We start from the raw sequence: 15432 nt of genomic DNA, 5'->3' as shown, positions 1-15432 counted from the left end.
AGGAGGAAGAGGAAGAAGTAAAGCCAAGGAAGAAACAGGAAAAGAAAGGGAATTCAGTGAAGGCAAAGGCTGAAAAGGAGGAGCAAAAGATGGTACTGTATGATGAAGGAAAGATTGAAGGTAGGGGAAAAAAGAAAATGAAAACTGAAATGGTTCAAGCAATGGAAACTGATGAAGTTGAGGAAATTCAGGAAGATGAATTTGAGGAAGAGAAATCTTCAAAGAGAGGAGGAAATGTGAAGTTCATTGCATGGATAAAAAAGATGACACCTACCCAAAAACAACAAGTTGTTGATATAGGGTTAGGATCACTTCTTGACATTAGTTTACCTCAACTTGATCAAAAGTTCTGTAATTGGTTATTGGGAAGTTTTGAAGAAAATAGCCAGTGTTTTGAACTACCAAAGAATGAAAAAATAGAAATTGAGGTAGAGGATGTTAGGGTAGTTTATGGCTTGCCTACAGGAGAAATTCCAATTGTTGAGCCAAAGTCTGATAAAATTAGTGAGGAGTATGCAGAATTTCTGAAGAAATGGAGAAAATCATGGTCAGGAAAAACTCCATCAGTGAGTCAGGTATGATCAGTTTTAAATGTTCATTTTAAATACATTAAATGATCAAAAGTATAAATGTTTTGTTCATTTTGTTTGCAGATTGTGAATGGATACATAAATGATAAATTCACCAACAACAGACCACCAAGTGAACATTTCATTACTAACTTTTTAGCAGTGGCTGTGAACTGCTTGATGAAATGTGTATCAAACAATCAATGCCATTTCAAATTTCTTTATTCTATGATGGACAAAGAAAACATAAAAAATTTGAACTAATGTCAGTTTGTATATGACTCACTTATCAAATGTCATGTTGATTGGAGAAAGCAGCAAGGCAAGGGGTTCTACAAAGGCCCTCTTCAATTTCTGATGGTATATTCTTAGATACAAAATGTTCATTTAAATTTAAATAAATGCACTTTTTTTTATTGTTTATGTTCTGTTCCATGTTTTCTTTTTTCTTGTAGTTGTTCTATTTTGATAGAGTTCAGAGGTTAGACAAAAGGCCTCCAAGAACAATTCCTATCATATCTGCATGGAATAGAGACATGGTTCTTGAGAGGTTGAAGATTGAATTAGAATTGGGATTTGGGAGAGGGAAAATTCTACCAAGGATTGTTGCAGAAGTTGAAGAAAGTCCCGAGGTTATAAAATTATCACTTTTGTTAACATAAATGTTCATTTGTATAATCTGAAATGTTCAACTGCATAATTTTTAATATTCATTCATATAGGTTTTTATGGATGATTTTGTTTCCCTGGTAAAAACAACTTGTTCAAACCTGTCAAAGCTTTCTTCAAAATTGGTGAAGGCAAAGGATATCTTCCCTGGAAATGACTTGGTGAAAAAAGTTGATGAAGTTTTAGGAAAGGTGGCAGCTAGGGAACCATCAATTCTAAGCCAAGATGAAGAATTCTTTGGCAGTGAGGATTTCCTAAATGCACTTGCACAAGCTGAGAAGAATCTGATGCAAGGGTCTGAAAAGCAAACAACTGAGAAGCAAATGACTGGGAAGAAATTAACCAAAAAGGGAAAGGAAAAAGAACAAGAATATGACATCAGAAAAGCTTTCAGCTTGGGGTTGACTCCACCTTCTCCAGCCATTGGTAAATTCTAACTAAAAGAGACTATATATCCTAATTTTTATATGAAAAATTCTAAATTTGTGGTCTAAATTGTCCTAAACAGAAACAGGGCCCACCTCTTCAACACTTGGTGATATAATTGAACAACCAATAATTTCAACAAATGGTAATATGTTCATATATTTAATAATAATGTACATAAACTTAAGTAGAAATGTTCATTTCTAATTATTATGTGTAAATACTATTAACTTAGTGTATCTCCAAAATGATGATTTATAATACAGCTGGAGAAAAGGATGTGGGTAAAACTTCAGCAGCTTCAGAACAAAGAATTGAAGAATTTTCTAGAACTGGTATAATGTTCAATTAAAAAGTGTAAAATGTTCATTTACAAACAAGAAATATTCATTATTAATTGTATTTTTTTGTTAGATGCAGCAACTGGTTCAAAATTTGATGCTGACACTAGGTCAGATAATGAAGGATTGCCTAGAACAGGTATAATGTTCAATTATAATTACTCAAATGTTCATTTACAAAGAAATAATATTATATCTAATTAAATTTTTTCTTAGATGCAGGATCTGGTTCAGTGGTTGATGCTGACCCTAGGTCAGATGGTGGTGAAAAAAGTGATGATCCAAAAAACACAGTTGGAGGTGGAAAACAAAACAAGGAAGATGTTTTTGAAAAAACAAAAAATGATGAAAAAGTGGAGGGGTAAAATCCTGAAGACATGTCTTACTATTAGGGTTATGTAATTAGTAAGGATAAAATATCTAGATGGAACAATTTAACTTATGTTACTATCGTGTTGTAACTTGAAACTAGAGTTTCTCAAACTATTGTATGTGTGTACATTATTTTGTTGAATATGTAATATGAATGTGTGGTTTATGTTAAATCAATATCTTTCATTTTATGAATTGAAAATGATTTAGGGTGTTACATAAGAAGCTTATATTTTATTAATATGTACTGACATTGTTTGACTTTTCAGTGAAAACAAGAAGATTGTTGCTTCATCCTCAAAAGTCACAAAAAGGTACATTATTTATATTAAGTAAATGTTCAAAAATAATAATGAACATTTTCATATACCTAAATGTACATTTGTGTTATGTAATATGACCAGGAATGATGATAAGAAAAAGTCAATTGCAGAAAAGAAGAAAAAAACTGAAAAGGAAAAGGTTGAAAGGTATAATTTCAAATTTATTTATATACACTCAAATGTTCATTTATGTTCCTCATAATTTTCTTAATTTAACAATATTTTATATTGAACAACAAGACCAAAACGCGAAAAGCAAACAATTCCTCCTGCTTTCCGATCTCCTTACTTGGTCAAGTACAAGGATCTGTTTAAAGATGAGAAAGCCATGAACCAAATTGCAGTAGACTTTGCTCTTGGTGGAAAAGATGAAAGGTAATTACTTACACTAATTAAACTTAAGGTTTAATATCTTTTATAAAAATATGTTCACATTCATATTATTAAATGTTCATAATGCAGTGCACTCTTATACTATGATGGCTTGAATCTCATCAATAGAAATGAAATGAAAACTCTTGGAGATGATGTTGAAGTGACAAATTGTGTCATAGATGGATGGGCAAGGTTTCTTAATCATAAAAAGCCGAGAAACAAGATTTATTTCTCAACAGTGCTTCATGTTAGTCTTTCTTCTTTTTTTATATTATTGATTCTATTTTCCTATGATAAATAATTGCTAAAAATTCATTTAACTTCTATATGTTTGTTTCTATTTCAACAGCACATTATGTGCACAAATAGAGTTTGTCGAGAAGGATCATCAATGAAGACAAGAATTAATGCCTTCATAGAAAGAATTGACAATGAACTGAAGTTGAATAAAATTGATAGCATTGTTGGATATAAACAGGTATTAATTCTTGTTTAATACAAATGTTCAATTACATTCAATATATTGTCCAATAACATTATATAATTTGTTCAGGTCTTCTTCCCAGTATCAACTTCTCAACATTTTTTTCTGTTGTGCGTCAATCATATAGAAGACAAAATTCATATAATTGACAATAGAAAACTACCAAAACATGTATCAGTCCAAGCAAAATATGAAGAACAACCAAAAATGATGGTGAGATAATATGTTCATTTATATTTGGCTACATGATCAATTATATTTTATTAATTGTTCATGTCTTCATCACAATACAAACTTCTAAACAATTTTTACTCTTTTTTCTATCAGTTAAAAGGATTGGAAGAGTACATGAAACACCTTGGATATGAAGATGCAAAAAGAATTGAAGACTACACAGTTGTTTTGGAAAAGATGAAATGACGTAGCAACAATGACTATACAAACTGTGGAGTTTACATTATGAAGCATATGGAAACCTTCACTGCTGATCCTAATGAGAGCTGGATTTGTGATTTAAAACCAAACAATGTAAGAGTTATAAATGATCAATTATTTAAGATATAATATTCATTTATGAAACAGTAAAGATTGTTTAATTAAAATTTGACAATTCATTTTGTTCAACAGGTGGAACAAATTAGAAAGCTAAGGCTCCAATACACAGCAGAACTGATGTTATTTGAAGAAAACACTGAATCAAGAGCAAATAGAAGGAAAGCTAGAAAATTTGCAACTTTGTAGTTTTAAATGTTCATTTACAACTATGTATATGTTCATTTCTTATATATGACTATTTTTTTTTTTTTTTTAAGAAATAGACTTATGGATTTTATTTTAATATTATTGTAATTGATATTTCATTTTAATCTTTGAATGAAAGTTTTTTATATTTTATTTTAATATTATTGTAATTGATATTTCATTTTAATCTTTGAATGAAAGTTTTTTATAAGTTTTATAAATTGGATGTTGGTTCTTACTTTTGTTCATATACAAATGACTAAATAATCATTGATAAATGTAGAATTTTAAAACATATAAAATTCTAATGACTAAATAATCATTGATAAATGTATAATTTTAAAAACATATAAAATTCTAATATAAAGTTCAAATATACTAAAAATAGTACTATATAAAATATAATATTTATGTCTTTTACATAATAGATCGAAAATTCAAAATTACAAAATAGTAATTAAATCAACATTACAAAAAAAGTCTAATGTTTATAAAGTTCTGGAATACTAATTATTTATCTTTATTAGCCAAACGTTTAGCTACACTTGTATCAAAAAAGGCTAACAACCTATCATACTTAGAAGAAATCTTTTTAGAACCTAATTGAACATTTCTTGATTGAAGAATTGGAACACGAGCACCTTGATCATTTCTTTGAACTGTGGGAGGAGTAACTTGAACATTCTGAACACGAAATCCTTGATCATTTATTTGAACCGTAGGAGAAATAACTTGAACATTTGTTGATTGAACATTCCTGGAGTTGGATATGATCATTTCTGGATTGGTGTTTGAACAATTCTGAGTTTGATTTTGAACATTCCTGGGAACAGTAGGTTGAATAACAACAGGAGATTTTGTTGACGCACTAGTATGAATTGGAACTCTTGGATTAATTTGAGAGTAAGTTTTAACACCAGAAGCACCTTTATTTGCACCAACATTAGAACGAGCTTGAACAGCAGAAACACCTTCAAGATTTAAATCCTTCGCCTTTAAAAAAAATTAAATTGATCATTAATAAACCAGTATATGATCAGTTACAAACACTTATACAAACAAATATGGAAAAAAAAAAACCTTAGCAATAGATGAAATATCAACATCAATAGATATACTGGATGAAAGAGAGCTTTCACCAGTAGCCTACAAAAAAACCAAAAAAAAATATAAAAAATAAAAAATTAAATAAAAAAAATTATAATATAGATCATAAATGCCAAAAAATAAAATAAATTTATAATCAATAACAAACAAACATACCTGATCAAAATCATTGGAAATACTATGATCTGATTCCTTAGAACTAGAAGGAATTTCTTCTACAACAGCTGATTTTAAGCCGACCTATATTTTTAAATTATAAAAATCAATATTAATAAAATATAAATAAAATGTTTTTTTTGGCACATTTGAATTTACCTGAGCCCGTTTATTGCTCAAAACAATCAATTCAATGGGATCACTAATAGAATTAGCATAATAAGTAACAGCACAACCGTTCTCATCAAGTTCCTATTTAAAAAAAAAAACATAAATGATCATTTACGAAAACTGAAATGATCAATTTGAAAATATGAAATGATCATATACCTGTACAACTGCTTGCCCTATACCCCTTTTGTAAGGAGTGTACAGAGACTTTTTCCTCTTGAAATTACCCTTTGCCTTGTTACACTGCTTCTCCAAGGTACTCTTAGGCCTTACATTCCTCTCACCTTTAGGCCTAGCTTTTGGAGGATTCTTGATCTCAAGATCAACAATTTCATTCAACCTCTTTAACAGGTTCACTAAAGTCAATTACACCTGATACACTCTCAACCTTTTCTTTTAGCATATTGAAATAACACTCAACCTCTGCCCTTGCATTCAAAGAATTCTGACAACTTGTTATCAACTTAACAAACTTTCTGATTGTTTGTGACCTCCAAACACTAGTAGCCACAACATTTGTCCTCAAAGTAGGTTCTTCAATACCATGACTACACATGGCAGCCTTTGTCCATCGTTTCATTATATACTCTTGTGGAATATTACGCACACAATGCAAATGATATACTCGAAGAGAATGAGAACAAAGTAAACCAGTCTCACTAAAGTACATGCATGTGCAACAAATTGCATGTGTTTCCTTATTAAAAACAACTTCATGCTTAATTATATCCTTCCCAGGCCTCCAAAGAAGATATGAATATTCTGGAAAACGCAAACCATTATCAACATGATCATAAGTTGTCCCCCTAATGAACTCCTCTTCAAAAAGCACATAAGCTTGAATAGTGTACAATGATCTTGCATGAACTAATATACCAATATTAGCAAAAGCTAGGTGCCTATTACCCCTCAGAGTATTGTAATCTCTTGCACCTTCCTTACTTCTCCACTCAGAAATGACATCAAGAAAAACATGATAAAAATCACATAAACCTTGAGTCTTATTAAGACGTTGTGAAACTGACTTATTAGTAGTTTCACTACGTTGAGAAGACAATATACCACCAGACCAATACTTCTTAGAATAAGCAGGACACCACATTTCCTTTATTTTATACAAATCACATAACCAATCATCATTTTCACATTTGTATTTATCACACATCCTGTATAACAGAAATGATCATATATTAATTGAAAAATGAACAAAATATAAATTAAAATATGTACATTTGTATAAAGAATAATGATCATAAACAATATGGACACTAATAATATTATGATAACATACATAACAAAGTAAATTGTATGATCATATGTAAAACACTAAATGTTCATATATATATCACATAATAATCAAATATATCACATAATAAAAATAAAAAATAAATACAAAAAACAATAATTTACCTTTTCCAGAAATATTCAAATTCAGCAGGAGTTTCACAATACTTCAAAAGATATCCAAACAAATCTGTAAAGCCTTCCAAAGCTCTCAATGCTCCAATGTGTTTCTTAGAATTTTGTTCAAGATGCCATACACATAAACGATGATGAACAGTTGAAGGAAAAATGTTTCTTATACCCGCTGCAATCGCTTGTGCTTGATCAGTCATAATTGTAATGGGACTTTTCCTCCCCATTGAGTGCAAAAATGTATCAAACAACCAATCAAAAGACTCGGTGCGCTCATTAAGAATAAAACCCATACCAAACATGACATTGTTACCATGATGGTTCATCCCAACAAATGGAGCACATATCATTCCATATTTATTAGTTCTATAAGTTGTATAAAAAACCAACAAATCTCCAAAGTAATGATAATCTCTCATCATCCTACCATCATGCCAAAAAAAACTAACTAAAGCACCACTATCATCTTGTTCAAAATCATAATAAAAATCTGCCTCATCCACATGTCTCTTGGCAAAATATTTAATCAATTGGTTACTATCACATCCTTCAATTTGGGCAGCTTTTTCAGATGACAATGCATTATAAGCATCAGAAGCAGTAAAACAAAGATTAGGAGATCCCCCAACCTCCTTCTTTAGAACCCTCAAAGAATCAGTAACTTTGACTCCACTCAATTTCATTGTTGAAATGAAAAGAAGCTGCTCTTTATTCACATCTCTTTGAGACTTTATCAAATGCCTTTTTTCAGGAGGAATCATAGCATGATTATGAACCATTTCATGTCTTGTACATGTATAGACCCCTAAATGATCAATATGAAACTGCACAAAAGCTAAACAACCAGTTCGATGATCCAACTTCTCATAAATCTTTTTATTCTTACACTTATTATCTTTGAATCCCTCATTACAACAAACAAATCTTTTCATCAAAAAAGAATCATCTCTTCTTCTCTTACTCTTCCCAATTCGAATTCCAAAACCTTTCCTAAAAGCATATTCATTATACGCTTCGAAAGCTTCATCTTCAGATTTAAATTCTTTATCCTTTAATTCAGACTGTTCTGCTTCTAAATACATAATATCATCATTTTTTTCCACTGCACAATATACAATTATAAATGATCATAAAGAGTTTCATGAATGAACAATAACAAATAAGTAAAATGTTCAATATCAAAACAGCACATGATCAATTGCAAAAAGAATTTCAGCACATAATATTTTGAACAATATTTTCATTATTACCACTACACATAATATCGATATAAAAATGTAAAAATAAATGATCATAAATGACTTTAAGACTGAACATAAACACATTAGTAAGTATGAATAAGAAAACATAAACGATTAATTGAAAGTATAATCTACAAAATATACAACAAAAACACACAATTCTAAAACACAGAGAAAACAACAAAAGAAACAACAAATGAAGCAACAAAATGTTCATACAAAGTATAACAATCCAAAAACGTTCATCATAATGTAATCAAAGTAGTAAATTCAAAAATCGAAAGTGAATAATAATACATCAATTAAGTTCAAATTAACAGAGCATTATAACAGAACAAATTAGAGATAATTAAAAATTGCAAAATTATGATCACAATTACTCACATTGTTGCACAAACGAATCAACCAAACGAACTCTAGAAGGAAACACACGCTCGCAATCACGATCAAAATCAACGCAATCTCCAGATGCAGAATTCGCCATTGATGATCGGTAACAATTAACGAGTTCGTTCAAAAAATCAAATGAAGAAGATGAATTAACGAGAGAAAAATGTAGATCAAAAATGGAGGTTGATCAATTGAAGAGAGAGAAAAAATAGGGTTTAAAATCATATATATACATAGCTTGAATAATAAGAAACAAAGAAAAAAGGAAAAAAGAGGAAGAAAAGAAAAAAAGAAAGAAAGGAAAAAAAAAAAAAAAAGGAAAGAAGCTGCACATGAGAACTCAATACCAGCTACAAAACGACGTAGCATAGGGGGGTGTAGGGAACACACCCTACACTAGGGTGTAGGGTAAAATTTTCATATACTTAATTATAATTAAGGGTCTATTTTGTTCACCTTATTTATACTAGTTTAGATAAGTTCAGTTTAGGTTTAATAAGTTCTAATAAGGATTATCCAAGTACAAATTACAACTAAAATAAGTTTTAATAATATCTAATGAGTTTAGGTAAGTTCAGATAAGTGAAAATCAGGTGAATAGAACACACCATATGTTGGGTGTTTGCATTTGCAATCAATAGCAGTGTAAATTAGTAGAATAGCAAATGTCTTTCCCGATTTTATAAAATCTTGGGATCGATTCTCACACTGCCCCTTGTGGCTCTCTTTAACACAAAAAAAAAAATAATAAATAAATAAATAAAAATAAAAGGTATTTTATTAATTGAAAAGGAATTGATAACATCATTGCAAAACAAATACTCAGGAGTCAGGACTCAGGTGTATATATGGAGTACTGTGTTTTGTATATTAACGTGGAGCAAAGAGAATAATATTATAGATATAAGATATCAACTTTAGTACTTGCACTTGGTAGTTACTGCCTTACTGGTCAATAATAGAATATAGAACAATATAAGACCAAAGGGGTTCTACGAACTGAAAGTAATTGTAACTAGCATAAAGCATAACTCCCTCTCAAATCACAAAGGTGGAATGGTGAAAGACATCTTCACATCTCATTATCTCAAGATAATAAGGATTAAACTTCGGGTCTAAATCATCTATTCCACTATTTGTCCACTTTATGTACCACTCAATCTCATTAGCTCACCTAATTTCTTTTTTTTTTTTTTTTTAATTTTTTTTTCTTTTTTGTTCAATTTTTAATAGCAAATAGAATTCACATAATTTATATTCTAATCCTCTCTTTAATTTCTCTTCTGTCACACAAACTATTAGGCCAGTCAAGTCTAACCAAACATTTCGTCAGTCCAACTATTATTTGTACGGCAATACAAACTTCTTACACCCTCATTTCCACTTACCATCAACAACAATACTCTCACTCAATCCTATTTCACTTAATTTTTCCTTCTTCACCTTTAACTCACCCTTGTTTTCTCTCTCCTCAACTTTTTGCTAAATTTCTCTATTTTATTTGTTCATGATTTATGCTTGAATTGAAGAGGATGGAGAGGAGAGAGAAAATAAAGATTGTTGATTATATTTATCCATGATTTATGCTTGAATTGACTTAATAATTGATTGAGATTCTCGGAGTTTTTGAAAAATGTCCAAAAATATCGATTTGGGGCTTTCATATGTGATGTATAATTGTTGAAATTTATTGTTCTATGTGATTGTATGTTGAATTATAAGTGTTTTAATAACAAATGCATGTATTTTGGTTGAAAAATATAATGAGCATGTTATGTTATAACCATGAGCTTAGTACGTGACCATCAATGGTGGTTCCGCTATTGTTGACCTTTTAATTATGTTTATAAAATAAATTCTGTTAAGTAGATTACATCATCTATAAGTCGGATGATATCCTCCATAAGTTAAATGATATCATGTATTGTGTCTATAATATTATTTATAAGATGAATGATATCTCCCCTATTATCACGGCGATAAATCAAATGAAAAATGTTGCAACTTCACCAGGTGAATTGCGTGGGAGAGGTAAGAGGGGGAACCCAACAAGATATGCCACACATACATACCTTCGTCAAGGTTAAGAGTATATGTGCCCAACGGCATGTCCCTGTCAAGGGATCAAGAAACCTTTTTTATTAATTAAAAAAAAGTGATATATCAATTCTCCTTCAAAATTTGTTTATAAGAGTAATTACTATTCAATTATTCATTAATGAGTCACCTTAATTATTTATATCGGTAGCATCAATTTGTTAATATAATAACCCCAAATTATTAAAAAGTAACATCAATTTTTTTTCTTAGAAGTACCCCATGCATTCAATGATAATTATAAACATTACTCGTGTCTCATATTGTAGGATTATATCCCTACCTTTTAAAAGTTAAAAAATAACTTGAGAAAAAATTAAATAGGTGTAAAGTGGGCCCCACTAACGGCAACATGTAACGGAGAGATAACTATATGGGTACAGCTTAATCACTTTTGGAACCTTGAGGTTACAATGTGGAACTTTTCAAAGGGAGGGGCACAACGTGAAATAGTCAATACCTCATGGGTATTATGTAGAATTTCCCAAGAATATTTAACGTAAAAACATGGAGATTGTCCGGGCTAAATACCAGTTTACTTAATTAAATGACGTAAGGAGTACTAATACAAGTAATAGATTAAGGGATGTTTAACCCCTACTTGGAAGTTTTTTAAGCATAGGTTGATGTCACCCATTTGAAGCAATACTAACAGCATGTTGATCATAAAAGAATCGGCAGCAGCCAGCAAGTTGAAGCTTTAATCTCCGTTGGACTCTGACCAATTCGTAATTGAAATCTGCAGCAAACCCAAATCTTTGTGTCCAAAAGGTACATCAATTCACTCAATTTTAACCTATGTTGTCTTAATTTTGTTTGTTTGTTTGTTCTTAGTGATTTTATAAACTTATAGTTAAAGAATAGATTATGATGTTAAAATTCAACACATCTGCTTGTTTTTTATTTAGTACATTACATATTTTGATCTGATAGAGTTGGACTTTGTTAGGAATCTTTTAGAAACAGGGGAAAAAAGAGAATTCTTCTGTTATACAGTTACTGTATCAAACGTTTGATAATCTGCAAAACTTATGAAATTTTGGTGCTTTTTTACATAATTGATTGTTGGGTATTGTTCCTAAATTCTGTAGATTAATGTATTAAAAGTCACAACTCTTGTTTTTGTTATGACCCATTTGGTAGGCATTAATGTTGATAATGGGAATTAATTTACATGTAATTTTGTGAGAAAATTCTCATATTCATGGTAATGCTAGACTCTCTCCTTGTTTAAGTAGTCTCGACTCTCGAGTCAGTTGGGAGTTAGTCTCCTTTTTTGCCCGTGGTCAAAATTATATACTACCTCCGATTTTTGTAGTTGCAACTTTGGAATATTTTATATCTCACAAATGATACCCCCAAGTTGCAACTAAAAAATCGGAGGTAGAATTTTTTTTTGTCCATTTCTGTGTATTTCTTTGGGTAATAATGAAGATTTTGCAAGAGAAACCGAGTTCAGGGATGGAATTGCTTATATTTGGACATTGACGTCTAATTAACTTACGTAAAATTATATAAATACAGTTTCATAACCACAATTTATGTTTACACCAACTGAACGAACTGTTATAAGTTTTGGAATATGATTCAGAATTTACTGGTGTCTCATTTTCTGCATTCTATCAGTATTAGGTTGTTGTCATGGCATTGATTCTAAAGAATTGGATGATTGGTAGTACTGATGTGGATGAAGAGTTGCAGCTTATGAGAAGTAAAAATGAAGCACTATGTGCTCGAGCAGCTGATGTTAACACTCAGCTAGAGGCTGAAGAAATGCAGCCTGGCAGGAAAAGGAAGCGTCAAGTTGAAAATTGGTTAAAAAACGTTGAAGAATTAGAGGCTGAGGTGGGATATGTTGAGAAAGATGTTAAAAGGGGCCAATTTTCTTCACATAAGATGTTGAAGAGAGATATTGTTAGCCTAACTCAAGAGATGGATGACCTGATGGAGCAGGGGAATTTTCCTGGTGGACTAACATTAGATGATCATGCATCATCGAGTGTGCCATTGGTCACATCGAAACTTAAAGGTAGATTGTTTGAAGAAAATTTGAGAATGATTTTGTCATGGTTAGTAGATGAAGATGTGTGCAGAATCGGGGTGTACGGTTTAGGAGGCATTGGGAAAACAACATTAGCAATGCACATCCATAACAAGCTCCATGAAGATGTCAAAACTTCATCAGTGCATGTTTATTGGGTGACCGTGTCACAAGAAAATACAATAGTCACATTGCAGAGCAAAATTGCTAAAGCTGCAAAGGTGGATCATCTTTTAGAAGGAGAAACTGATCAGATTAAGAGGGCAGCGGTGTTGTCTAATGCTTTGAAGAAAAGGAAGAAGGTTGTGTTGTTTCTTGACGACATGTGGAAGCACTTTGAGGTAGAGAAGGTTGGAGTTCCTGTGGGAAAAGATGAATGTATGTTGATAATTACTAGTCGCTCTTTAGATGTTTGTAGAAGAATGTTGTGTCAACGACGAGTCAAAATTGAAACTCTTTCCAAAAAGGAAAGCTGGGAGTTATTCTTGGAAAAGCTCAACAATTTTGATGATCTTTCACTGGAAGTTAGAGATGTGGCAAAGTTGGTTGCCAAAAAATGTGCCGGCTTACCACTTGGAATTCTAACTATAGCTGGAAGTATGAGAGGGGTAACTGATATTCATGAGTGGAAGGATACTTTGGAGGAACTAAATGATCCTACGAGGCATCATGGTGACATGGAGACTGATGTTTTCCCACTCTTAGAGCTAAGTTATAATCGTCTGAATGATGTAAAGCTGCAAAAGTGTTTTCTTGGTTGTGCTTTTTTTCCTGAGGACTCCAAATTAAGCAGATATGAGATCATAAATTTCTGGGTTTCAGACAGTTTGTTAGAGGATATAGAGTCAAGGGAGAAACAATTAGATAAAGGGCACACCATCCTTAATAGACTAATCAATGCAAGCTTGTTGGAATCATTGGATTCTCAAGGAAATTATGTGAAGATGCATGACTTGATCAGAGATATGGCCATCAAAATTGGAAATAATACTAGTCGTTTCCTGATAAGATCTGGATTACAACTTACTAGAGTACCGAATGCAATAGAGTGGACGGAAGACCTGGTGAAGGTTTCGTTGATAAGCAATCACATTGCTGATATTCCATCCAATATTTCTCCGGCGTGCCCTTATCTTTCAACCCTGTTGCTTACTGATAACCCCTTGAAAACTATCCCTGATTCATTCTTTTTGCACATGATGGGCCTTCGATTTCTCAGTTTAACTCAAGCACCAATTAAGAAGTTGCCAGATAGTATTTCCGAGTTGAAGAATCTCTCAGCTTTGGAAGTGGCCGGCTGTATGGGTTTAAATTATGTGCCCCCTTTATCAAAGCTCGTAAAGTTAAGGGTGCTGAATCTGAATAGTAATGGGTCATTAGTGGACGTACCTAAAGGGATTGAAGTGTTACCCAACTTGAGATTCCTTGGTTTGCAAAGCTGTGACAAACTTTGTGTGCCATTCCACAGATTACTAACTGGGCTTTCCTACGTCGAACACTTGGAAATTGGGTATGGAATCAAGAGCGTTTTGGGGACGGATTTGATGAAGCTGCAACATTTGAGGAGACTTAAAGGTTGCTGGATGTCAGATGTCAGCGATTTTAATAGCTATTTCAAGTCTCAACATTTCCATCAACTAAAATATTATCAAATTTACATAGCAATGATAGGATCAACTCACTATTATAGCTTCATTGACAATGTGCTTGATAAAAATGTTGTTGTTTATGAATACGGCAAGGACCAAGAAGGTCAAATCAAACCCATAGCCCTCCCAGACAATATTCAGTTTCTGCAACTAATCTGTGTTGATTCGAGCAACCTTCTGGATGTTATACCATCAATGCATGGTCTGTCAAGATTATCAAGGATCTGGATTGGTTACTGTGACAGCCTGGAGCATGTATGGTCATCTGCAGCATGCTCTGATCTTGAACTCGAAAGCCTCGAGGAGCTGAACCTTACAGAATTGGTAAATTTCAGAGGGATAACAGTAGATGGAAAGCTTATGAGTGGTGCCCTCCGCAATCTTAAGAAATTAACAATAGAGTACTGCTGGAATATTGAGGCTCTCTTCACACAGAGTGTTCTTAACCAACTGCAAAACTTAGAGGTTCTTGAAGTACAAGTATGTTCGGTTTTGAGGGAGCTCGTTTCACTATCTGACAATCTTGAAGATGCAGAAACTGCTGATAACAATGATAATACTAATAAGATTTACCTCCCGAAGTTGAGGATCTTACAGCTAATTTATCTCCCCAATCTGGTTACTATATGTTTAAAGGGGCTTTTAAGCTATGATCACATTGAGAATATAACAATTATAATGTGTCCTTTGGTCAAGAAACTCCCTCTCTCTTTCCCACTCCTCGACGATGGACAGCCAGCTGCTGCTCCCTTATCACTTAAAATGATTATGGTTGAAAAAGAGTGGTGGGAGAAACTTGAATGGGATAATCCTGATTCTGCATACTTGCTTCAGCCTCTTGTTACGTTCTCAGGTTCACGGTGA

The 15432-nt window shown here is 32.1% G+C and overlaps 3 protein-coding genes and 1 long non-coding RNA gene across 4 annotated transcripts; 3 read left to right on the top strand and 1 right to left on the bottom strand.

The window, feature by feature from the left end:
• The first annotated feature begins 264 nt into the window (after positions 1 to 264).
• On the top strand, positions 265 to 1187 carry LOC145583435 (uncharacterized). Its single transcript, XR_014100124.1, has 3 exons — positions 265 to 575; positions 654 to 929; positions 1042 to 1187. It is a non-coding gene; the product is annotated as an uncharacterized LOC145583435 (long non-coding RNA).
• Positions 1188 to 1297: 110 nt separating this feature from the next.
• Positions 1298 to 3571, top strand: LOC145568940 (uncharacterized). Its single transcript, XM_081628324.1, has 10 exons — positions 1298 to 1664; positions 1747 to 1809; positions 1931 to 1999; positions 2079 to 2144; positions 2228 to 2366; positions 2647 to 2691; positions 2782 to 2847; positions 2941 to 3075; positions 3163 to 3322; positions 3425 to 3571. Exons 1-10 carry the CDS (start codon positions 1298 to 1300, stop codon positions 3569 to 3571), a joined length of 1257 nt encoding a protein of 418 aa, XP_081484450.1.
• A 2494-nt stretch (positions 3572 to 6065) lies between these two features.
• On the bottom strand, positions 6066 to 8875 carry LOC145568929 (protein FAR1-RELATED SEQUENCE 5-like). Its single transcript, XM_081628316.1, has 3 exons — positions 8776 to 8875; positions 7145 to 8252; positions 6066 to 6900 (listed from the first exon to the last, which is right to left on the bottom strand). The coding sequence occupies exons 1-3, from the start codon at positions 8873 to 8875 to the stop codon at positions 6066 to 6068; spliced, it is 2043 nt and encodes a 680-aa protein (XP_081484442.1).
• A 3644-nt stretch (positions 8876 to 12519) lies between these two features.
• LOC145568919 (putative disease resistance protein At1g15890) lies at positions 12520 to 15432 on the top strand. Its single transcript, XM_081628306.1, has one exon. It carries the CDS (start codon positions 12520 to 12522, stop codon positions 15430 to 15432), a length of 2913 nt encoding a protein of 970 aa, XP_081484432.1.

Source organism: Chenopodium album, chromosome 2 (genome assembly GCF_948465745.1).
Source record: "Chenopodium album chromosome 2, dcCheAlbu1.1, whole genome shotgun sequence".
Taxonomy (NCBI): Eukaryota; Viridiplantae; Streptophyta; class Magnoliopsida; order Caryophyllales; family Amaranthaceae; genus Chenopodium; species Chenopodium album.
Note: the sequence above shows the minus strand (reverse complement) of the source record. Positions and strands in the feature narration are given on the sequence as shown.

Coding starts and splice junctions, on each gene's coding strand:
- LOC145568929 (XM_081628316.1), bottom strand. CDS start 8,875: ATGGCGAATTCTGCATCTGGAGATTGCGTTGATTTTGATCGTGATTGC. Junction 8,253..8,775: donor TGATTCGTTTGTGCAACAAT/GTGAGTAATTGT, acceptor TATATTGTGCAG/TGGAAAAAAATGATGATATT. Junction 6,901..7,144: donor TTTGAATATTTCTGGAAAAG/GTAAATTATTGT, acceptor TCTGTTATACAG/GATGTGTGATAAATACAAAT.
- LOC145568940 (XM_081628324.1), top strand. CDS start 1,298: ATGGATGATTTTGTTTCCCTGGTAAAAACAACTTGTTCAAACCTGTCA. Junction 1,810..1,930: donor ACCAATAATTTCAACAAATG/GTAATATGTTCA, acceptor TTTATAATACAG/CTGGAGAAAAGGATGTGGGT. Junction 2,848..2,940: donor GAAAAGGAAAAGGTTGAAAG/GTATAATTTCAA, acceptor TTGAACAACAAG/ACCAAAACGCGAAAAGCAAA.
- LOC145568919 (XM_081628306.1), top strand. CDS start 12,520: ATGGCATTGATTCTAAAGAATTGGATGATTGGTAGTACTGATGTGGAT.